This window comes from Micropterus dolomieu, linkage group LG17 (assembly GCF_021292245.1).
Source record: "Micropterus dolomieu isolate WLL.071019.BEF.003 ecotype Adirondacks linkage group LG17, ASM2129224v1, whole genome shotgun sequence".
NCBI classification, from domain to species: Eukaryota; Metazoa; Chordata; class Actinopteri; order Centrarchiformes; family Centrarchidae; genus Micropterus; species Micropterus dolomieu.
In genome coordinates this window covers 6,901,835-6,926,464 of record NC_060166.1, presented here as the reverse complement: position 1 = coordinate 6,926,464, position 24,630 = coordinate 6,901,835, and the positions used below count along the sequence as shown (strand labels likewise).

The following is a 24,630-nucleotide window of genomic DNA, read 5'->3' as shown; positions in this document are numbered from 1 at the left end:
TGTTCTGCCAGACACCATGTAAATCACTTTATGACGACTACGTGCCAGGAGAATGCCAGGACGCTGAACAATAAAAAGAAGAGTGGAGAGAGAGTCTTGGAGTTGCATTCTTACACTTTCACTGCCAGATGGCGCCAGAGTACAACACACTTGTTCAGGCGCTTATGTGCACTGAAGCGCCAGTGGACTTCAGGTGTCGCTATTAGCCTGCATTTCACTTTGCATTTGTCTAAACTTTTTCTTAGGCAGATAATATGCAGACAAAAAGAAATGTCTTTGATTTATTCAATGTATTATCTCCCCGGCTGACTTTTAGTGTTTTTTTCCCATTCATTTAACTTATTAAAAGTCTTTTTAAAAATATTTTATGGAAAATATGAGACCATCGTTTGAAGGTTATGGTGTAGATGCATTAGTTTGAAATGAATGTCAAAATGTAAACAAAACAAAAAACCCAACAACAACTCAAATTGAATCCAGACCCTGAGTGTTGCCTTTTGTTCCTCGTGTTTTTGCTCCCCGTCTGTCCGCAGCGAGTTTAGGCGGTGGGAGGGGGATGATGCTCAAGCTCCTGTCACACATGCTGTACAGCAACAATAATATTTGGAGAGTTACAAGTGGCTGCGGTCTGCAGCACAAACCGAGACGCATGACCAATGAGCTCGCTCTTGCGCACATACCCAGATTTCAGTTGACAGTGACCATCGGTGTTTATGCGCGGCTTTAAAGCTCAACAGCTCAGACAAGTTGGTGGCCAGAGTGGAAACGATGCAAGATGTGTAGGAAGCTGGAAAGCAGTGTGGGTGCTTAGTTTTCTAAGGACGCACAAGCGGCGCTCCGTGCCATTGCGCACAACTTCTTGACTGCATCCAAACGCACCGCAGCCGAATTACAGAGTGGACTTTCCTGAGCAGGAGCAGAGATGGCTATACTCATTAGTTCTTTGATTATTTTTACAAAATTCCTACTTTATTTGAAACTAACATATTGCATGGAGGTAGATTTCTGCATACCTGTTCGTGTGGATCATCAAAAGCATGAAAAACCTTTGCACCGGCGCGCGGAGCAGATGAATGAAAGACAGATTGTTTTTAGACTAAGTGCATTCAAACAGGAATTTTACCTCCACCTTACGCCGGATTCTAGTTTCCTTGCAACGGGCAGCTTGCCGGCTAAGAGCGGCTCCTCAGCATCCAACGCCTCTGCAACCGCTGACCTCAGGGAATGCTTCTACTCCGGTGATGTCAACGCAGACCCGGACTCCTTCGCCGCGCTCAGCCTGTGTAAAGGTCTCCATGGGGGGTTCTCCTCTAACGGCATGGAGTATTTCATTAGCCAGACCAGGACAGAAGACGCATCTGCAGCGTCTGGATACGGAGCCTCTTTCGACAGGACCCATGTCATTCGCCGCCGGAGACGCGCTGCGCACTCAGGCGGTAACTTCACCAGCAGGTGCGGAGTTACACATGACACCAGCTTCAACATTTCCCTGGAGAAGTACAAGCACATGAGCGAACTGGAGATTGATGGCTTAACTGAAACTGTGTTGAAAACCTTGGGGAGGTCAAAGCGGTTTGCCTCCATCCCCAGGTTTGTGGAGGTGCTGGTGGTGGCAGATGAATCTATGGCTAAATTTCACGGGGATGACCTGAAGCATTACCTCCTGACCCTGATGTCAGTAGCAGCCAGGCTTTACAAGCACCCAAGCATTCTCAACTCCATAAACATATTGGTGGTGGGCTTCATGGTGATAAATGAAGCTGACAAGGGACCTAAGGTTTCCAGTAATGCAGCCCTGACTCTGCGCAACTTCTGCTCCTGGCAAAAGAAGTTGAATAAACACAGCGACAAGCACCCAGATTATTGGGACACTGCCATACTGTTCACCAAACAGGTAAGCAGGGGAGGAGTGAGCTGTGTGTAATGCATCACATTGGTGGTGCAAAGAATAGAATAAAAATACTGCACTCATGCACAACTAGCATGGATGCATTAGGAGTCAATGGGCCCCTGGGCACAAACATGTAAAAGGCCCCTCAACCCTTCTATATAGGAGAAAGACACCCAGACTGAAAGAGACACAAAACAACTACTATTTCAATATGTTGCAAGTTAACCAGAACTCTCAGACTCTCAGACTCTACTGTGGTAGTTTTGCATGTCTTTGTAGTTGATTGACTTTCCAACAAGAAATATTAACTGTCACTTCATACAGAGCCATGTTCCTTGCTTCGCAAGTCCCCTTCATTTAGTTCATGAGTCACTAAGAGCAGCTGAGCCAGTTCTTTCCATGAAAGACCTCACCTCTGTCTGCTTCTATGGAATCAGAACTGGGTCACTATCTGCCTATATAAGGAACTTTTATAATAATGAGAATTTTTTTAACCAGAATCCAAAGTACTTCTTCATTCATTCAAACTGACACTATCTATACACTATAAAACATTCAGCCTGGTCACAGATGTCCCACATAATCCCATGTGGCCACCAGACATGTGACCACTGACTAGTAAATCTTTCTCCACAGTCTGACTTCTCTCTGTCTGTCCCTCTCTGATGCCTGGCCATTGGTGCCTGCTTTCCATTAGGTCCAGTTTGGCTCTGGATGGCCATCTGATACACAGCCTCTCTCCTTCACTGCATAGCAACATACAAAAACACTCAAGGTCAAAATGAGTGAAGAATCATCCCACGCCGGGAAAGATCCCGGATTTACACTGAGGGCAATTATATGTAGGAAAGTCCAAGTCTGGTATTGTTGTCCTTGTAGGGCACAATGAGTTCAGCTGCAGCGATGGAAAAAATCTTGTAATAGGTTATGGAGAGCAAGTGGTGTGGAATACACATGGCTGGCAGAGGGTGCTTTTGGCATCTCTGGGCTGCAACACTGGGTTAACAAGTTCATCGTCCGCTATGTGTTCAAATTTACTCTGAACACTATAAAAGAACAGGAAAGTCATTTTTTAATTAACTGAATTGAATTTCACATTATATCCTGATCAGAAATATTAAAACTGAGACAAAACAATTTTTAGACACAGCAAAACAAGGCAACTATCTTCCTGATGACCAATGAGTCACGGCTATTTCCAATAATAATAAACTGTTCCAGTGGAAAAGGCTCAAAACGTTTCCTGTAATTTGAAATAACAAGACAAAGAGTCTACAGTACATCCAAGCTAGCAGCTTGTGAGGCTGTGCATGTACTTAGCGAAATGCTAACACCAGCATGCTAACTTGAATGGCGTTAATTTTCCAAGTATTTGGTTGTAAACCAAAGTATTGGACAAACTGAAATTTGACCTGATGATGGCGTTACATTAAACATTAAGGGATCACCAAAGTTAAAACATGAATGTCAATCCATCTAACAGTACCGTGAATGTATATACAGTTTCAGGGCAATCTATCAAATGGTTGTTGAGATATTTCAGTCTGGACCAAAGTGGTGGACTGACCAAACAACGTTGCCATCGGCTGCTAGCATGGCTAAACATACAATCTCAGGGCCATGACACAAAAACTGGCACAGATGTTTATTTTAGGGAAAGTCGGTGGTGCACAGTTAGATGTAGCCAACTAGCAGAAACTGAGGTACAACGCAGAGAAAAGAGGTGATAGGGAGAGAGTTCATGGTTAACATGACTGTTGTGGAGTTGACATGGTTTTACTTCAGCCTGGGGTGTGGGCTGCATGTGGGACTCATCTAGTCCTTTCTTCATACCTCTTTAACTAAACACCAAGAGGAAATCTGTGGTGGGCCTATCTCCCCTGACCCTCTGCTACAATATATTTTAAGAACAGAGTAGCAATAAGCAAACCGAGTCCCATGTGCTTTGCATTAGTGCTCTTCGTGTTCTGTTCATTCTGGAGCTTTCGGCACAGCCACACAAAACATGTTCGAAACATGGCAGAGTCCTATCTGATTTTCCAAGTTTCCTATAATAACAATAAAGAGAAAGGCTTTTCGCAATTAACACTTGTCTGTGTCATCAGGATCTTTGCGGGGCCACAACCTGTGATACACTGGGGATGGCTGACGTTGGGACCATGTGTGACCCGAAGAGGAGCTGCTCTGTCATTGAAGATGATGGCTTGCCCTCAGCTTTCACAACTGCCCACGAACTTGGTATGAAAGTTGTCGCATTATTTGTAAAATGTGAGCAACATGTTCATCTGCAGGGACTGAACACTAACATTATGCATTTTATATTTATGCTAATGCACATAGGTCTTAGAGTGAGATATGCTCAGGGCAAGAGTTGCATACAGGATGACCTTACCTTAAAACATCAAAGGAAGTCTGCAATCAGGTTTGACAGACGTTTAATGAGTGTGGAAACTGGCCTTGCAGGAGGACTTTGCAAATTTCATGATGATCTATATGGCTGTGGTTCTCAGTCCAGGTCCCAGAGTACTACTGGGTTTCAATCCTTCCAGATATTTAATTTCATTCACGAGCGATATGCATGTTCGACATTACAGCTGCAGAACGTAACTTTGCACACTGGCAGCTGTAAATGGCAAATGAGAGATAACAGTATAGAAATACAGAACTTAAGTCACTCTGAATGATTTCATGATGTAACATTACAATAATACCTGCTTGTTCAAATTTATTCCGAGAGAGCCCTAACTCACTGCTTTCCAGGAAAGCCTTTGTATTTTAGTCCAAATGTCCAATCCACTGAGACAACGTGTTGTATTTGAACATACACTCATGTTGATGATCTGCCATGTTGAACCATGGACTGCGGCAATTGGCTTGGAAATGGCATTGGAATAGAACATTGTGGGAAACAAGTCCAACACAGCAGAGGTAGGCAGTGTGGCTGTAAAACCAAAATGATGCTCACCGAACGTACACCTATGCTGTAGCTGCAGAGGCAGATGCTACACTGAAGACCTGGTTAGATGGATAAACTGTCACGAAATAACTCCAACAAAAAGCTCATCTAAATTGTCATTTTACAATTCTTTAATGAACTTGTTAAAAACAACACATACACAGACACATTGTGAACTTTAGCGGTGTTGGTAGGCACCAGCTGTCCAAACTCCTGTTAACATCTGTTTCAGTCTTTGTGCTAAGCTAGGCTAACCACAACCTGCCTCCAGCTTCTTACTTAACCCACATGTGAGTGATAGCAATTCTTTCATTTTACTCTTGGAGAGAAAGCCAATAACCAAAATGACCAAATACTGATTGACATTATGTTGCTTTTTCATGCTGAGTGTAAGCTGTTGTTTCCCAGTTAGACCTCAGGTTTTTTTATACACCAGAATGTCTGAATTCTGAAAGTACACTGATTGTAGAAGTTTTGATTTTATCACCTCCTGTAGGTGGCCAGTGTAGTTTAGACTAATAGGGTGAGTCTATAACAATGCATTGTTTCTCTGTTTCTCCAATATCTGTGATTTTATGGATGTAGTTTTACCCCCAACAATGTCCTTATTGTGGCTCTAAATGACCTGTTTTAGTCTGTGAGCTAAATACTGGTAATCCTTCCTTGTCTGCATTTTAATGCAATTTAATGGGTGTTATTATATATATTATACTGTTTGACACACTACTAAATTTGTCTAGTTAAGGCAAATCCTATTAATAATCCATGTGAAAGTTTTTTTTCTTCACATTTTAATGATCAGTGATTGAAAAGACTTTAAAAGAAGCAAGACTCAGAGACCAGGTGCACAATAACCCCTGAGGCCCCAGGAGAGGTATTGGTTTACACCATCCTCATATAATGTGTGTTAAGTAATTACACATTTCCCCCTCAAAATGGCCCAGTCTCACATTTAAATGCACTGAAACACAGTACTTTTTTCTTTTGAAAAATACTATAAGTTCATATTTAGGTAATGAAATGATTTCCTTGGGAACTAATGTCCCCTGAGAGGCACGGACGAATGCCACGATGAAAATTCCCATGCATAACTGCATTCCTGTCTGCTATGACATTAGCTTCAAATCAGTCCAAGTTGAATTTGCTTTGTCTCATACATACATGTGTTTTGTGATGTCTGGTAAAAAGTTTCTCTCTGTAGTCATATTTTCATATTTCTCTGCCATCTACCATGTAACTCTAACTAACTGCTTATTGTGTTTTAAATCATAGGACAACAGAAAAGAGAACTACTTGACTTGGCTGTCTATTTCTCTTTCCACCCCACCCTCTTCCCCCAGGTCACGTCTTCAACATGCCCCACGACAATGTGAAGGCATGTGAGGAGGTATTTGGGAAACTAAAAGACAATCACATGATGTCTCCCACACTGATTCAGATCGACAGGAGCAGGCCCTGGTCTGTGTGCAGCGCAGCCATCATTACTGAGTTTCTGGATAGAGGTCATGGTTAGTAAACACTTCCTGTATATGTCTCTGGTCTCAGATGGACCACTAATTCTGTCCAGGCTTCATGCTCTCAGCTGGTTGTAATCTAATTGTATGCACAAAAAAACAGACCTTGGCTCTATTTTGTCACAGTTAAATTTCATTTCAGTTTGAACTTGGAAGTGATCACACATTCACACATGTCAAAATAATAAATTTATTTTATTTTATATTTTACTCTGACTCTACAGTTTCCCCTCAGTGTTTTAGTGTCAGCTCATGGTTTTGGTTTTCTGGACCACAATTTTAATGTTTCGGTTCAGTCTCTGTGTTCGCATCAACCTCGTTTCTGGTCACAGTGGGCAGCTGAAAAAGCTCCAATAAACCCACTGTACCCTACATGCCCAGCACCAAACAGGAGACAGACAAAATCAGAGACCAACTGGCAGACATAATAGAGCATTTAGTAGCTAAAAAGCAAGATTTTTTGTAATGTAACTTTGAGTCTCTTGCATGTGAAAAAGGCAGTGTTAGCCACATTTAGGCTACAATGTGTCTACCATGTGATTATTAGCTGATTGAGAAGTTCTTCCTCCAAGGGGCCAAAAAAGAAAAAATGGTTAGGGTTTCTCTCAGACACAAGTTCATGGTGAAATGACAGAATAATCAATCCCAAAGCACATTAAAAGTAATGCTAAATTACCTTACATGGGATCAGTATTTTGGATCCTTGGCTAGAAATCCTGCTATAACAATAAACTCAAAATGATGCAGCACCCAGCGACTCAAGAGTCTTTGGGAAGTACTTAAGAATGACAAAACAACAGAGTGGCTTATGTTGTCTGCTAGGCAGAGCCCATAAAAGGATGCTGTTGTGTAATGTTGGTGTAATATCTGGGTCCATTCTGTTGTATTTTGATGTGGTCACATATGCCCAGGCTTGTAAAAATGGGGATGAGAGCAGAATTTTTTTTTTTTTTATCTAAAACAGTAAATATCAGTTATTTGAGTCAGAAAGGGAGAAGTCCATTATAAAACTGGCAGATTTCAGATTCTCACTAGCCTCAATAGACTGCAATGTACTTAGAAACATAGAAATGTGAAACACTTTATGGCAGAATTACACATGAAGCTGGAATGCAATAAACATTACACATGGAAGAAACTGAAAAGTATACTGGAGAAAGTATTTTTCTTTGAGATATAACTTCATATTCTTATGATGATATACAGTATTAATTTGCGGTATCCACATTCAACACAACATTCATAAGTGCATTAATATATCATTTGCCTTTTTCTCCTCAGTAGCTCCTTCATGCCAAGTCTTTTTCTGTCTGTGTAAACTCCAATAAGTGACTGTAAGTAGATTCTGTGGAAAAAAATTAAACACTCCAATTTATTACCTCCTCCCAACCAGCCCACTTAATGTAACAAGCAAATGAGCATTTGCTAAGTTTAACACTCCAAAACACTACTGTCTTTTCTACATGAGTCATTTGCTTAATATAAACATTATCCGGCGCCTGCACTGTCTCATATAGAGCTGTGTCTGCTTTTGTACAGACGGACAAAAGTTATTTGACAAACAGTAACAATTTTAAGCTCATTCATTCATTATTTATATGTCAAAATCATATCTGTCTTGGATCATACTGTGCAATAATTTGTTTTAAAATTTATTTCCTGCCTCAATATTTTCTGAACTTTGTACAACCTGTTGTCATTACCTTAAATGGTAAACAGTTTTAAAGCTCAAAATTAATTATCAGGCACATTTGAAATGAGAGTTCATTTCACCACCAGAGTTCACCGCTTTAGGTGATCATATGTATGTATGTATTGACTGATGAATCACAATTAGTATGTTATGTAAATTGTGACTTTTCTAGGAGTGTATGCAAGTTTAAAGAATACTATATGATTAGCCACAAATGTGTCATAATAAAGTGTTATTTTCACCAGATCAGTCAATTTATCAAAAATTTATCAAGCTTCAATTGCTTAGTAATTTTTTTGGCCACATAGGGGCAGTGCATCAAGCTGTAAACAAAACACTGACATATCGCCACCTTTTTAAGTTGATATGGCCAATGTGTTACACATCCAGCAGACACAAGGCAACAGTGGCATTAATTTGGAGTCGTGTTTCTGTCCACCTGAGAAACAACAGTCCAGTATTCACTTTTACTTTTGTTAACATATTTTTTGGTCCCCACCAACTCCTGAGGGAAGGGTCATGAAAATGAAACATTGAGTTAAAAGATGCTGAATCACTTCATAGAGCTGAGGGAAACAAGAGTTGGTGACAATTGTGTGTGGGTTTGTGAAGAAAACCCTTTCATATTGTAATTATACTTTTTCAAAAATATTAATAAGAGCAGCTTTAAGTTCCGTTTAAAAGTTCTGATCAGCAGCAGCCGCAGAAAACTCTAGTCATGGTGGCTTCAGATAAACACTTCCACACTTGATTTTAATATCAATATGAACAAATGCAGCTGCAGTCTGATTGTTTGCAGTGTTGTTGGTTTTTGTTTCTGTAGGAGACTGTCTGCTGGACCAGCCTCAAAGGCAGCTGTCTCTCTCAGACAACCTGCCTGGTTCCAGCTACAGCCTGCACCGCCAGTGTGAGCTAGCCTTCGGCTCCGGCTCCAAGCCCTGCCCATACATGCAGCCCTGCTCCAAGCTATGGTGCACCGGGAAGGCCCGTGGTCAGCTAGTCTGCCAAACCCGACACTTCCCCTGGGCGGATGGCACCAGCTGTGGCAATGGCAAGGTGTGCTACCAAGGAGCCTGCACTGATAAGAACAGCACCATGCACATCAAGGTGAGAGAGTGAGGAAAGAAAGCACTGTCCTGCCCTGCTTGGTCCTTTTATAACAGATTGATGTACTATTGGACCTTTTTTCTTTTGTCCCAGGTGGATGGCCGGTGGGGGAAGTGGGGTGCATTTGGAGATTGTTCCAGAAGTTGTGGTGGAGGAGTTCATCTGGCCAAGAGAGAGTGTGATAACCCCGTTCCTGAGAATGGAGGCAAATACTGCTACGGTCTTCGCATCAAATATCGCTCCTGTAACCTCAACCCTTGTCCTGAAACAGGTACGCTGTTTGAGTACATTCACACAAGAACACACGTTAAGGGCTATAACCGACGTTTCACTTAAACCTTTCCCCCAAACAGTGATTGTCCAATTATACCTTGATTGTCATGCTTTGGCTTTCTCCCAATGCAGAGTGTGTTGGGTTGTAGTATGAATTTGATGTTTATAGAATTTGGAAGGTGGGTTTTTTGAGCCTTTTCAAAGCCAAAATCTTTTGAGCAAAATTGTGAGGAATGGATTATTTAGTGTGTTTATCTGCCCTGATGAAAGCTGCAATTGTTAGTAGGTCCAGCTAACTAGCTTCCCACCTACAGTAGTATCCTAACCGTGCGTTACTTCCAAGGCTAAGCTAAATATATGGGCTTCAGGTTATGCATGAATTATTAAAAGCGTTATCTAGATTTTTTAAAGATTGTTTTTATTACTCAAAATTGTGCTAAAATTGATATCCATTTCCATTTTTTTATTTTGCCCATGCACCATGCAACAAAGGCATATACAATATGGGATATTATGTTTTTTATGTCGTGTATTTAAGCTCAATTATTGGAGACAAACAATAAAACACATATTATAGGAACAAAAAGATGAAAAAGACTGTGGAGATTTTATATGTATGTGGAAACCCAGTAGCAATGGGTAAATAATGGAAAACTGCTTGTACATGTACACTGCTTATAAAGTAACAACTCATTATTTTTTTATTCTTATCTAACTTCATGTTGAATCACAACATATCGACATCCAAAATGTAACAGATAACATAGTTCTAGTTAGGGCTGACCCCCAATAGTCAAAGATTCGGCGCTTCGATGGGCGGAGCCTGATTCAACACAATCTCACAGTTGAAGTTTTGCAGCGAAACAAGGATCACGCCATTTTGGCGATATGGGGGTGCTCAACGTCTGATTTTACGTAGAACTACCAGTTTTCTTCCAATAAGTTAATATACAGCATACTACAATATAAATTTCAACATTTAATCCTGTAAATAAACATGTAAAAAGAATAAAACTTTAAATAAATGTTTTTAAAATGCGTAAATAAATCCAAAATTGTAACCCTAACCGTGGGTCGTCAGTGCGCATGTATAGGCATAGCGCGCGCGTGTGTAGCGAACACTTGCTGAAGAGGGAGCCCCAGCTTCACTGGTGTTGTGCCGAGTTGTCCGTACCTCGCGGGACTTTCAGATCATTTATGACCGTTGATGTACCACACAAAGAATATTTTATAATTTTTAAATAGCCAGCTACTTGAAATAGATCCGCGAGGAATCACGACTAAACTCTGCACAAGACAATAGATTTTGGGCGACTCAGGAAGTTAATCAGAAGGTTGGCGGTTCAATCCCCAGCTCCTCCAGGCTGCATGTTGAAGTGTCCTTGGGCAAGATACTGAACCCTGAATTGCCCCTGGTGTGTTCCACCAGTGTATGAAAGTGTGTGAATGTTAGCTTCTGTTTGAGCACTTAGGCTCAATGTATGAATGTGTGTGAATGGTGAATGAAGATGTAGTTTAAAAGCGCTTTGAGTGGTTGAAAAGACTAGAAAGACGCTACACAAATTCAGAGCATTTATGTTCTTCATATATTTGTTTAATGTCTGTTTTATTATAATATCATAAAATTCCTCACATCTTTGAAAAAAAGAATAGATGTTCTAGCAGTTTACAGAAATCAGTCTTTATGCAATCTGACTCCACTGTTGCATGACGTCCACATACGTGGACAGTTTTTGGTGTACATTTTCCTTTGAATTTATATTATAAAACACAACCTCGATTGTCCTCCTTGAATGAAAGCTTTTTTTTTTTTAATCAAGCAATGGATATTTGGAATACAAGACAGTAACCACTGTTAAAATGTTGCTATCAATCAACTGACACTGTCCTCAAGTGGCTTGGAGAACATAACGATGATTATTTTAACCCAAATTGCGTTAAAATAAATGTCCACAAATGTGAATACCATGCATGAAAGGGTTAAGAAAAATAATTTCATGACTAGCAACATCCACTGTGTAGTATCCCCACCATGTGGGAGCTGGAGTTACCTGTTAGCAGCTCTGTCCTGCTCTTTAATGTTTTTTTTTAAATGGTCAATCTAATCTGAGGTTGTTTTTAAATCTGCAGGTAAGAGCTTCCGTGAGGAGCAGTGTGAGGGGTTCAATGGCTTAAACCTGAACACCAACAGACTGGGTTCCTCTGTGGTTTGGGTTCCCAAATATTCGGGCATCTCTCCCAAGGACAAATGCAAGCTCATCTGCCGTGCCAACGGGACTGGTTACTTCTATGTCCTCGCTCCAAAAGTATGTAGCTGATTTGCTATGTTACCACTCACCCTAACACACCATGTGAATGTGATCTGTTTTAATCACCACTCACTTTTTCCTATTACTGAAAAAATTTACTTAATTCAAGAATAACCCTCTGGGTACACTGTGTTAATAAGAGAAACTCCAATGAGTTCTGAAAAGTTTGAGGCAAATGACATATTGACTGCTTTCACATTACCAGTAAAACATAATTATCCAGCCATCAGGAGGTTGATTTGAGCCTGATAATTGCTAGCTGTAGTACAAATGTGGTTGCAGCCTGTGAACAGTATGTAGAGCAGTGCTGTCAGGTTTCATTATGCTGCTATGAATAAAAAACACACTTAGATCTGTTAAAAAATCTAAGACATGACATCAGAGAATTCTGCTAATATTCTGAGCCAAATGGGTATCAACAATTGTACTTGCTAATGCTATCTGAACATCTTGTGGGAGGAGTAGTTGAAACATTTAGGTAGAAATACTGAGCAGCTCTCTGTTCACAAAGGGTTTCAGGTTTGGCGTGTAACTGCCCATTAGGATTTGGTCCTCATCCACAATGCAAGAAGTAACGGCTAGTTCCATCAACAGCAGAGCAATGAAAGGTGATGTGTTAGTGGCAGCAGAGAGAGTGGCTGCAGCTGCAGGATGGATGGAGTGGTGAGAAAGGGAAACATGCAGGGACAGTGTTACTTCACAGCTGTCACTTGTCAGCAACTACTTATGCAACTAGCAAGGAAACAAGCAGCAATACAAGCCAACATCTTGCTTACACTAAAGGACACTGTACACTCCCTCTGGTGCTACTTTTGACTTTCTCTTTATGTAGCTCTTTGGTTTATTATGTTTGTTTAATCCGAAGAATGAAGTAGATGTAGAACATATACAGCATGTGTCAATGAAAAAAGGTAATGGCTGCACACTTAGTCTATGCCACAAAAGTAAAAAAAAAATTACATAGTTTCAATCCTACTTGACGAAGATCTAAATGCGATCGAAATGTTGACACTGTTTTCTGATAGCCTTGCACCTGCGTGATGTGCATATGATTACTCTACTTCAACTCGAAGGCCATAAATGTGGAAACACTTTTGGTCTTCCTCTTTTTTTCTCTGTTGTTCCTGATGTGATTTATCACACTCTGCAGGTTGTGGACGGGACGCCCTGCTCTCCTGACACCTCAGCTGTGTGTGTTCAAGGAAAATGCATCAAGGCAGGCTGCGATGGCAAGCTGGACTCTAACAGGAAGTTTGACAAGTGCGGTGTGTGTGGCGGGGAGAACCAGGGCTGCAAGAAGGTCTCAGGAATGTTCACCAAACCTATGTAAGTAGTATGTCAGCACATACTGTACCACTCTGCTATATCTAAACAGGTCAGGACAGGTCAAGGTCAACTTTAGATTACGGGCAGCAGAAAGTTTGCAAGTGGAGATGTCTTTGCTAGATGTGTGTTACTGAAAAGGAGGAGCTAACTGAACTGCATGTTGTCTCGTTACGCTCACAGTCCCAAATGATATCATAAACACAGGCAGCCCATGCTGATAAATCACAGTTCTCCCAACATGGAATCTGTAGCTGCTGGAGAGCCTGAAGACATAGTCACCATAGGTACAGCATAGCCTCTTAACATGGCACTATAAATAAAGCAAGACACAGGCTGTGTTTGAAACGGGCTAAACTGCTGTCTCAGAAGGTGTCTAACAGGACAGCGAGGCATCAAGTGCTGTTCTAAACGCTCAAACGATCTCTTCCTGTCTCATAAGATGCCTTCAAACTGCCCCCTTAACGGCCAGTTTTGAAGGCAGCATCAAAGCTGCCTTTTACCCATGAACCAGAGCGGCAGCGGCAGCTTACGAAAAATGGTCAAAATGGTGGACATACTAGCCAAATTCGTATACAAATATACATATTTAAATGTTTTAAGTAGTTTTCTCGCTTAGATTTTTGAAAAGTTAGCGAAAACTAAACACTGAACTATCATATTAGCCCGTGACTGTGACCAACCAAGTATGATTTCTAAGGCACTACTAGCCATTTGTCTTTTTAATAGCTAGTTAGCTCATAATAAGGCTAGCCAGAAGAGAGAGATGGCGTGCTGGCATCACACGTCAGTAAGAGAGAGAGAGAGATGCCTTCTCTTGTCATAAGTTACGCCTTCTGAGGCACCTGTCTATTACGGTAACAAGACAGCGAGGCAAATGCCTTCTGTTTCAAACACTGCCACAGCTAGCCTAGCTTTGCTCAAAAAAGAAACAGCTAGCCCAGCAAAATTAAAGAGGCCATCAAGCACAATTTATCCTCTGTATTTAACACATGCACAAATACAAAGCATTGTGGTTGAACAAGCTAATTTGCGCATTGGTGTCACTAAAATATATTGGTAGCTTAGCAAGATAAAAGATAAAACATGTAAATAAGACAATTAAAGAGTACTTGGTGGGATTATTTTTTTTTAAATTTTATTGTTCTTTTGAGGCTAACTGTTTCCCACTGCTTCCAGTATCTGTGCTAATCTAGGCTAACCATTTCTTGGACCAATATTTCTACTACAAGCACAGACGTGTACCTCACGTTCTCAGCTGATGATTAATAAAAATGCTACATGTATCCCCTTGAAGTTTTTCAAGTTGCAGTTATATCCATGGTCCTGAAAGCTTTTGGAATAACCATTGGTTGTTCCACATCATAATACTTTACATCTCCACTTTCTTTTCAGTCATGGCTACAACTTTGTGGTAATGCTGCCTGTTGGAGCTGCCAATATTGACATCCGTCAGCGCGGCTACCGAGGAATGGTCGGTGATGAAAACTATTTGGCGGTGAAGAATCGGCACGGCAAGTACCTGCTGAACGGAAACTACGTGGTGTCAGCAGTGGAGCGCGACCTGCTGGTGAAGGGCAGCTTACTGCGCTACAGCGGCACCTCCTCATCTGTAGAGATTCTTCAGGCCACAAGACCCCTGCAGGAGCCTCTGACTGTGGAGGTGCTGTCTGTCGGGAAGATGACTCCTCCAAGGGTGCGGTACTCCTTCTACATCGCCAAAGAGAGCAAGGAGGAGAAGACTCTGCGGAAAGAGGAGAGAAGCCATGCTGCACAGAATAGCGTCTTGACAGACAGTAATAGGGTAGAAGCTAAGAAGCGGATGATGGGTAAGAGGCCGGTCAGTCACTGGGTGACAGGAAGTTGGGATTCGTGCACGGTGACTTGTGGGAATGGTCTGCAGAAGAGGCTGGTGCAGTGCCAGAGCATGGAAGGGCGTCCTGCAGTGGACTGTGACAGTGCTGACAGGCCTGTATCAGTGAGAGCATGTGGGGATCCATGTCCCATGTGGGACGTAGGGGCCTGGTCTCACTGCTCCAAGTCCTGTGGAAGGGGTTTTAAAAGGCGGCCAGTACGCTGCATGACTGAGGATGGTCTGAATCTACCCAGAGATCACTGCTCTGGAAGGAGAAAGCCTCAGGAACTGGACCTCTGCAGCCTGAAGCCATGTTAGAACAGACTCAGCCCAAGGACTTATTTTTGTCAGTCAACATAATGATTTGACATGAACCTAAGCAACCAAAGAGGAAGATGATGATCTTGGCTGTGTTGGGTGGAAATACAGCCTCACTGTGTCTGAAGGGGCGTCTCTACACCGAGGAAAGGCATCAGAGACGGAGAGAGTCTCCCTCCATCTTTAAAAAAAAAAAAATCTGTTTAGATAAGAGACAAGAAGGAAAGCTGTCTCCTTGTAAACTGTCAAACCATCTGAGGCAGGTTTGACTTGTGGTTTGTCTACCTCTACCAGGAAAGATGACACAATGGCTGAGTACATACAGAGAGTAACAGAGAAATATGCAGAGACAGCGGTCACTCAGATCTGTACACAAACATAATTTCTTGGTATAGATGTGTGAGATAAGATTGCAAAAGCAGAGAGAAATAAAAGTCCAGGACAAACAAACATTGTGAGGTACAACCTCAACACTCACACTGTGCAGTTATCAAAGGCAGATATCTCACCTGTGATTTATCATTTTTCTTATTTCACTGAAGAATTAATTAAAATGTGAAATACAGTACTGTATCATTCATTCAACATCCAAGACCTGATTGTTCCATGCAGTTTCTACATCTTTTGATTTCATCTTTTTATTTTTACACCTATTGGCTCTAAAATCTAAATCAGTAGGCAACCGCACTGCTAGCCAGAGTCAGATCATCAACTAATAGCTTTACAAGCTTTATATCCTTCCAAAATGTAAAACAGTCAACAATAACAATCTTCATGAATTTGATCAATGTCAAAGAATTTCTGAATTTCACTAGTGACCAAAAATCCCAAAATATTTTTTACTTATAGCATATTCTATACGGTGAATGTAGGCTGTTTGTATGGTGCAATCATAATGAATCTGTGTCAGTTCTGTGTAATCCAAACTGACCAATGCTCAGCTGTTTGTTCTATGTTGCCAAAGAGTTATAACCTTCAAAAACGCCTTAGTACTGCGAGAGACCCCTCTCTGCTTGAAAATGACAGAAGTGTGGCTTGCTCTCGCCATACATTTCTGTCATCAAGTCCAACTGAAATTAAACATCATTTTTTTTGTCTGCTACAGCATCCTTTTCTGTTCTCTAAATCACTTGCCCTGTGTGTCCTTGTGAAATCTGAAATCAAAAGGGAGAAATTGATATTTTTTAAGCCAGTCAAATCCTGCATAAACTAGTAACGCCAGCATGTCAACAACCACATTAGCTTTCCTGCTGAAGTCTCCTACTTTTCTAACTTACCAACATGAACATACATCTTGTGCTGCATAAAACATTCCTAAATACAGAAATTAGCTATGAAATGTGTTTACATTGTATACTCACACTCCAGACCATACAAGGCCTCATATGTAATAAACAATAGGCTACTTCAAAATCTAAGATTTTGGCAGTCAGTGTAATAAAAGCAAGATTAGGGTGACATATGAAAAACACTTTGCACTTCGGTCTGGCTGCTGAATTTTGTAAAATTTGGCAAACAAGGCATTACAGTAATCTAGGCAATAATATTGCTAAATTAATACACTGCTTTCAGGTCATGCTGTTACCTTCCTCAAAGCTACATAAATACAAGGTATGAGTGTTTTGTGCTCAAAAGATTTTTATTACTCAAATTTTACTTAGGTTGGAGTATCACCTAAATATTCTGCAAAGTTAGTGTTTGCTATGTTGCTCTGGGTGAAATGTGTTTTGGCTAATATCATTTCCTTAACCTTCACATGCTTCTTTCCTTCTGCTGCATGTCAGCTTCAACACCCCTAGCCCTTAATGAGAAGACAAGCTGCAAAGGTTGTGTTTTTTGCCAAGCTCGAGATGCCATCATGTCGTTATACCCAAGCATCAACAAGTACATGGTTTGATCATTTGCTCTGGTGCTACACTTATTCTCTCCAGTGAACTGTTGAGTAAAGCCTGCTGTATACAGAAGTAGAAAAAAGCATACCATCTCTACGAATCACATCCATGGTGAAATTAAAGGGAAAATGCACCCTAAAACATGATCATCACCAAACATCTTTTTGTCTATTTTCCATCATGGGATTCCATCTTGTTGTTTTGAAGGGATTGTTTTCATTTCATCGGCCAACTGTTACTGCATGTCCAGCACAGCTGGAAATATGTGTAGTTGAATAGAAAATGGATTAGAAGTCTTAAAATTATTTAACTAAAGTCCATTTTTGGTGTCACACCCTAAGATTTGAAGTGCAAGGGCGTCTGTCTGGACTCACCATTTTACATGTTTACAATGTTCCAACAATTTCAACATTCATTATAACATAACATCTGGAATGTGGAAAACACAGAATAATAGATACTTGTATTTGAAGGTGGAATTAAACTGACACAACATGTCCTTCAACACAAATTTCCTTTCACTCTTCATTTCCAGTGTTTTGGTTCAGAGGGACCAATTACACCATCTAAAAGATGGTAATGTACAGTTGTATTTTCTTTCACATCATGTGCAGATAATGTTATTTTTTATCAGTTGTATTTTGTATTGTATACTATGTATACATTCATCTAGCTGTATAAAATAAAGTATATAAATAAGAATGTAATCATATGCTGAATCATGATTGATGATCTGAAGCTTTAGGTTGTAAGGTATTATTCAGATAGGTAATGTTAAACAATAGGGAAATATTACTTCCCTACTGTCAATCTATCCCATATCATTGGATGACAGACTGGATGGATGTCCGTTGTCTCTTGAATGTCTCCCTTTGCTCTAGCAGTATCTGTTACAGCAGAGTTCTGCTGTGCCACGCAGTCTTGCATCACATGAGATGAGACAGTCTTGATACCTCAGCTCTTCTCCAACTGAAGCATGACAGCAGATGAAAACACATTCATTCATCCCCTTTGGTATTCTGCTGATTCAAGCTCCGTTGTCCCAGCATACTGTAATAACACACCCAGCTTGGCCAGCGCCTGCCCAGGAAGCCTGATGCATTGTAGGACAGACTTCTCTCAGACTTGGATACCCTTAACCCAAGTATTTGACCCATATGAGTGTTTAAAGGTCCATATTTATATCAATATCTTTCGATAGAATATGTGGATGGTTAATATTGAATAGGTTTATGCTTGATTTCTTAAAGACAACTTCACACTTAAAGGGGCAATATGTAGTTTTCACCACCACTAGCGGTGCGGTTTTAGGATTGCAACCAGGCGTGTGCTTGTACTCGTGCTTGAACTGTAGGCTTGATCTCATGAGAGAGCATTATCCGAAACACAACTGCTTTAATAGAGAGATCCTGCAATAAAAGCGAAAACACCGGCATTCTGGCTGTGGCTTTTCTCCAGACATGTTCAGGCTCTGTTACTTTAACGTTCCCGGCTCAGAGGCAGATCAACACCTGCTCCTTATCTTTCATACAGCGCAGCGAGACACATGCATATTGGCACAATACTCCCGGAAAAAGAGGCAGTGTGACAGCGGCTATAGACAGACAGGGAAACAGCTTCACATAACCTGCTTGAAACTCAGGAAAACTCCCACTGCAATGTTACAGTAATATTTTGATCAGCTTGAGGTTGAACTAATCCATGCTCCTCACATGATAACGTTACATTTTCTGCATTTAGCCGACGTGATACATCGGCGTTTGCTGTCTGCTTTTCAGTAACATCACTATTTGTGTATCTTTCACAGGAGGCTCAGCAATGTGAGCATTGGATGATAATGAAAAGGTTAGTGAGCTGGACTGAATATTATAATGAGAATGTTGCCACACTTTATAACAGTTAGATAATAAGTATTGTTACTGTAGTGGATGGGTCTTCCTCTGTGTTGTTGTCCTGCGCTGTTTTGTTGCAGTATTGTATGAGGGTCACATAAGTTACAGCGACAGAGAAGTGGAGAAGCTGTGTAAATCGACAATAAATCTAAATTTGAATGTTCTGAAGCAACAGCGGCAGGTCCAAGCTAATGTAATACTAGCTCACTGCCCTGCCTTGCATCACTGTAGACTAATATAACAAACCGCTCCACATTTGCTTTGTACTGTTACATCCTTTCTTGCAGACTAAATCAACACTTTGACATAATACTGGTGGTACACAGGATAGTAATGGGCATTGCGTTAGCTAGTGAAGAAATGTGGAAAGCGATACAACTTTGCACCGAATAATGATAGCAACTGCTCGGCATTAACCGGTGAGCAACCATGACTCTCTCTGTGATGTAGTCACCTTTCTGATGTTGACCGTTTTCACCCGACGTCATCTGAATCTTGTTTGGTCTGATGGGCTTCAGCACACAAAACTTTATTGTTGCGTTGTATCCTTACGTGTAGTTTATGTTGGAGTCTGTGTTGTGCTGGGAGCTGCTGGTTTTGCGGTGTTAGTGGACTGGATTTTGTTAGCCGCGGTGCTGTCGCTGTCGTCGGAGAGAGGCTCGGGAGCGCTCACAGGGCTACATCCCGACCCGGTGCCTTCACATTGATAGCAGAATAGTGGCTGTTCCAAGCAACAGAGAGAAAAGGTGTGTGCTTCATTTCTAAGTGAGGCTACAGCCCATTGACAAAAAGGAAGTAAAAATTTTATTTATTAGGCTAATATGTAATTTCATTGATTTTTTTTGCCCTGTCCACATAATCATATATATTCTTTTTGGCACATTATGTTAAGAGGTGTAAAACTAGCTTGTACATGTTTCCTTAGATTCAAAAGGTCAGTTAAAAACCTTAACATCCCATGGGGCCTGCTAATGGTTAAGAACCATGAGATTTGCTGCTGGATGCTAGCTAGAAAGGGGGTGGGACTTACTGTAAGATAAATCATTGATAGTTCTCTCTTTCACTCAAGATATCAACATTAACATTCCTCATTGGACGCACCTGTCAAGGATTAGAGTCATTTTCTCAGACTTGACAAAGCTCCTCCAAAATCACAGTACTAACCATGACTAATAAAATTGGTGGACTGGCCATTGTAATTTGCTGTTTTGCTGATTTAATTTGCTGGTGGACAGGTCAGGCCTCAGAGTCAAGTGGGATGAAAACAGTGCCAGTTCAGTAATCAAACCCCTGTTGGAGGGTCCAAGGGCATTTCCCCCTGGAAGGCAAAATTTTCACGCCAGGGGCCACATAAAGAAAAAAGTATATAGTCTTGGGCCGTGAGCCTTTAAATTTAGGAGAGCCTCTTAAAGAGCGAGTTTCTAGATTTTATCATTTTTACATTTCACTCATCAAATATCACACCTAATAGGAACATTTATGCAGGGACTTGGACTGAATAATTGCCTGATTGTGAGACTGAGGCCTGGACTAATTGTTTGCTTGGTAAAGAGGGTCTTCATGTTCAGCCAGGTGTCCAGCCCTGTATGCATGCTCTGAATTCCACGAGATCTAACCTGAAAAGCCTGAGTCAGTTTAGTTTTATATAGACGATATCTGACGAAGGAAGTTTAGTCTGTCTCAGTGCAGCCTGTGAGGGCAGTTTGCTAAAAACACAAACACAATTTACTAGGCATCCAAAGGCATTCTTTTAAAGCTGCAATAGGCTAGAGAATTATCCAAAACACACTTGTCAGCCTGAATCACAAGTAACAAAGAAGAGTAGTAAATTGTAGCTGAGGACAGGTAGTCCTCAAACTGTCTGAAGGCTCATTCCCAACTCAGAGAAGCCATATCCACAGTTAAATCAGTTCATTTCAGCACTTGTGGTATACTCATGCAATGTCGGAAACTGAATCACCCACTACTTCTACTAAACCCTTAATGTTCTGCTATATACCCCATTTACAATGGGGCACAATCAGCCTAGTTCAATCCGTGACATTGCTTGAGTTAAATATTCAAAAAGAAGAGGGTATTTTTAAATGGAAATGGCAATTTTTGCTTGTAATTTAGCCTGACATACTTATATTGCTGCAAACTATGCAATAGACTTTAAAGGACGTTCCAAGCATTTTGACAAAGCTTGGCAGAGTAACACGTGTTTATAATGACGGGTGTGGCAGGGTGGAAAGTGTTCATAGAGCCATGATTCACACAGTGACAAAGTAGGTTGAAGTACTCCTAATAATAAAAAGAATTAGAGTCTGAGACTTAATGTGTGATCTGGATAACATGTGCATGAGGAATCACTTCTTGTATGACACTACATCAATAAAACTGTTTGATTTGAATGTGTCTGGAAATTACATCAACTTAAATCAGCCATTACTATTCTGTTCCACAGCTCCTCCACCCATTCCATCTCCTCACACATCTTTAAAAAAAAAAAAGCAAAGAAGCATAGACGTGCAGTGTCTCCCTGTGTCATTGCTGCTCAAGTCTTTAGCCACTTTAATTGACCTGGACTTTGCCTGTAGCATCCTGAATGGATCAGGGCTCTATTGAATGTGAGCTTTGGTTGAGTGTATTTAGAAAATCACCCTCTTGGAGTTCATCTTAAGGAGTTTTACCTCACAGTGGGTGGCTGCTCGAGAGAGGTGTGAAGAGAATTCTTGTCCGGAAAGCACATTATCTGCTTTACACAACAACACAGCAGTTGACACTGGCCTCTGCCAAGAGCTGAGCGGATTTTGATTTACTTTTCCCCACACTTCTCCAAACGGGGGCCTGTCCACCTATTCAGAACCTACTCACGTGGCCAATGAGCATGAAGGGTTAATGTTTCCCAGTCCATGGGAACCGCTGAGGCTTTAAGTTGGCCTTTCTTTAAATTGACTGAACCGCAAAGTCAAAATGACCAGCGTTGCAGAATTAAATGCATGTGGAGGGCTGTAAACAACTGGCTGGGAAGTTCATATGCTAAGCCAAGGCGAAATACATCAAGACTTGTTTAACAGAGGCTCCTTGTAGGGGAAATATACAGATTTCAAGCAATAGCTGAAATTAACTACCATTAATAATTACCACTAAAGAATACAGTGCAGGATATAATACAGTCTGTGCTAGTTCACTTCCATGCCCAAATTCCCATTCCCAAATTCCATGCAACACATTTTAGATAGAGATAGTTTGCTAAATGTTCCTTTTCAACATGTTAAAGTATATAGGATGTGGTTAGGCATGATCATTGTATTAATCCCCTGACAAGATAGAAAAACATTTTTTTGATCCCGCAGAGGAAACAATGTTTGGGCCTTTGTTGTAATTAAACACATCAATGAGACTGAAAGTGGGCTTCATACGCCAATTGTGTGAGAGTTAGCAAACCTGGATATGATGGAGGGGACAAAGCAATTTGGTCAAAAGGGTCCAAGGACCCAAATGAACCCCTGGACAGAAACAGAACACAAAGACTACAAGATTTTTATGCATAAGTTTTCTGGTAATTACTTGTTAGCAGTTTCATCTTTCAGCACACTGTCTGGTCCAGGAACAAGCTAATATGTTTAGCAAACTATTCATACAGAAGAACAATATATAATAAAAGAAATGATACACTACTTTGTGTAATTTTTTCTGTTAGGGATTCTCAATTGCTCAGGACAATGATTAGCTATCCTGATGTCATAAGGCGTCGGCTTCTGAATAACTCACAAAATAAAAATGCTCTGGGTTTTGAGGGTGTTACGGCCAAGCATGGCTGCAGCACTAATGTCTTGTCTTTTCCAACTACTTTAGAAGTACTACTTTAGAAGAAACTGTATAACTTTATAAGTTCCTGATTTCCTAGACTTATTGTGCCTACTTGTACTCTACTTTGACTTGATGCTGTCTTTTTCCTAGAAGCTGACTTTACTTTTTCTTTCCTACATTTTTCTCCATTTGGGTCAGTTTCTCCCCTTAAAAGTATGCAGTTACATAAATTGAGATGAGCAAATTATAATCTTGTCTTTGGATTCACAAGTTGACCACATCCATTCCACGAACACCATTTTAGGCAAACAGTTGCTGCTGAGGTCTTTGAGAGGATTCCTAGGGTGACAAATGATTCTGTGCTTTTTCCCCCTATAGCTCCTGTTAGCACCCCGCTTGCCTTGAAGTTATTCCATTACAGGAGGTGGAAGATTTGTCCATGCTGGGAATGGGAATTGTTTGATGCTTGGTGCTTTTAGGGTGTCAGCCCTTTCATGCTAATGTCTTATTCTGACAAATCGAAGTACATTGGAATGTGTACATGTGAAGTTACAGAGACTGTCCTATACAGTACCTGCTAAGTCTCGGGTTCAGTCCCAGGAACCTATTGATGTGTGTTGTAAAGTAAATGATGTCAATGTAAATGTTAATTTAGCTGTGGAATGAACAACACATTAGAGATAAACAGTTAAGAGATAATTATGCCCAATTAGCTGGCTAAAAACAAGAGAAGAATAACTTCTGCACTAACTAGGTGTTTAGTTACATCAATAACAGTTAACAACTATCCATAAACAAACACAATAATGGATACAAGCAAGACAAAAGTTTTATTGTCTTCACAGATTCTCACTCATACCGCTCCCTTAACCACACAGATCATTTTATGGTTGCATTTTAAGGGATGAGATAAATACTGCAGCAGCACATTAAGACATATGCTTCGACTAAGTGCTTGTCTGCGACCTACAGTTACCCATAACACCCTTTGATGCATAGATTCACAGAGAAGTTTACGTGTATCTTTGCCAAAGCAAATGTAAATAATGACTGCCATTAGCTCTCAGTCCTTTTCTGGCAGAACAGCTGTATGTTTCAGGAGATTATTGGTTTGATTTTCCACCTGAATTGATGCTTGGATATTTGCTGTGATTTATGTCTTTGTTTATTAGAACCTTTCAAGATACAGCAAGGCTTGCAGCTGGGGCTTCAAAGTCAACACAAACCAATTTATCTCATTTCACTGGCGCCTGTGTCATCATATCTAAATCTTGGCTCAGGTCAGGCAGGCCCTTCCTCCAGAGGAAGAGAGGCTGTGGTTTAAATCGATAAATCTAAAGGATCATGGTTGTGAATGTGGGGTTAACAGTGAAGACTTTATCCACAAAAATTTATTGGCGGTGCCGTGTCCTCGTACCAATCTTGCTTTAAAGTGAAGGATTGATGATCTTCAACTGGAGATGAGAAAATGCAATATACCACAGCCACATGTGTGATTTCAGCAGTATGTGGTCTAATAACGTCTTATTACAGGATGCAGTCAGGAGCACATCCGAATGAAACAAGTCTGTAATTGTACTGTTACTTAAGAATATTTTCAGTAGAATGTTAGACTTATTTACCTAGCTTTTAATATATACAACTCTGATTTCTCTGCCGCAATACAATAGATGTTTTGTTATTTTTGGTGTGTAATATGTGGTAATGTAATGTTTATTCTGTGTAGTGCACAGACTTATCTTATCTTATCTTCAGACAAGAAGATGATACTTCCAGAGCACATTGAGCTGCGTTATGGTGACATGTACAGCA

The 24,630-nt window shown here is 40.7% G+C and overlaps 1 protein-coding gene across 2 annotated transcripts; it reads left to right on the top strand.

The window, feature by feature from the left end:
* The first annotated feature begins 663 nt into the window (after positions 1–663).
* On the top strand, positions 664–17,751 carry LOC123985639 (A disintegrin and metalloproteinase with thrombospondin motifs 15-like). Of its 2 annotated transcripts, none has more exons than XM_046073356.1 (8): positions 664–1,894; positions 3,997–4,129; positions 6,188–6,355; positions 8,878–9,161; positions 9,255–9,432; positions 11,565–11,740; positions 12,894–13,069; positions 14,462–17,751. In XM_046073356.1, the coding sequence occupies exons 1-8, from the start codon at positions 923–925 to the stop codon at positions 15,237–15,239; spliced, it is 2,865 nt and encodes a 954-aa protein (XP_045929312.1). In that variant the 5' UTR covers positions 664–922; the 3' UTR covers positions 15,240–17,751. The 2 variants fall into 2 exon arrangements, with proteins under 2 accessions (XP_045929312.1, XP_045929311.1); XM_046073355.1 differs by having other exon boundaries at positions 8,854–9,161.
* Positions 17,752–24,630: the final 6,879 nt, after the last annotated feature.

Coding starts and splice junctions, on each gene's coding strand:
- LOC123985639 (XM_046073355.1), top strand. CDS start 923: ATGGCTATACTCATTAGTTCTTTGATTATTTTTACAAAATTCCTACTT. Junction 6,356..8,853: donor GTTTCTGGATAGAGGTCATG/GTTAGTAAACAC, acceptor GATTGTTTGCAG/TGTTGTTGGTTTTTGTTTCT. Junction 9,433..11,564: donor CAACCCTTGTCCTGAAACAG/GTACGCTGTTTG, acceptor TTAAATCTGCAG/GTAAGAGCTTCCGTGAGGAG.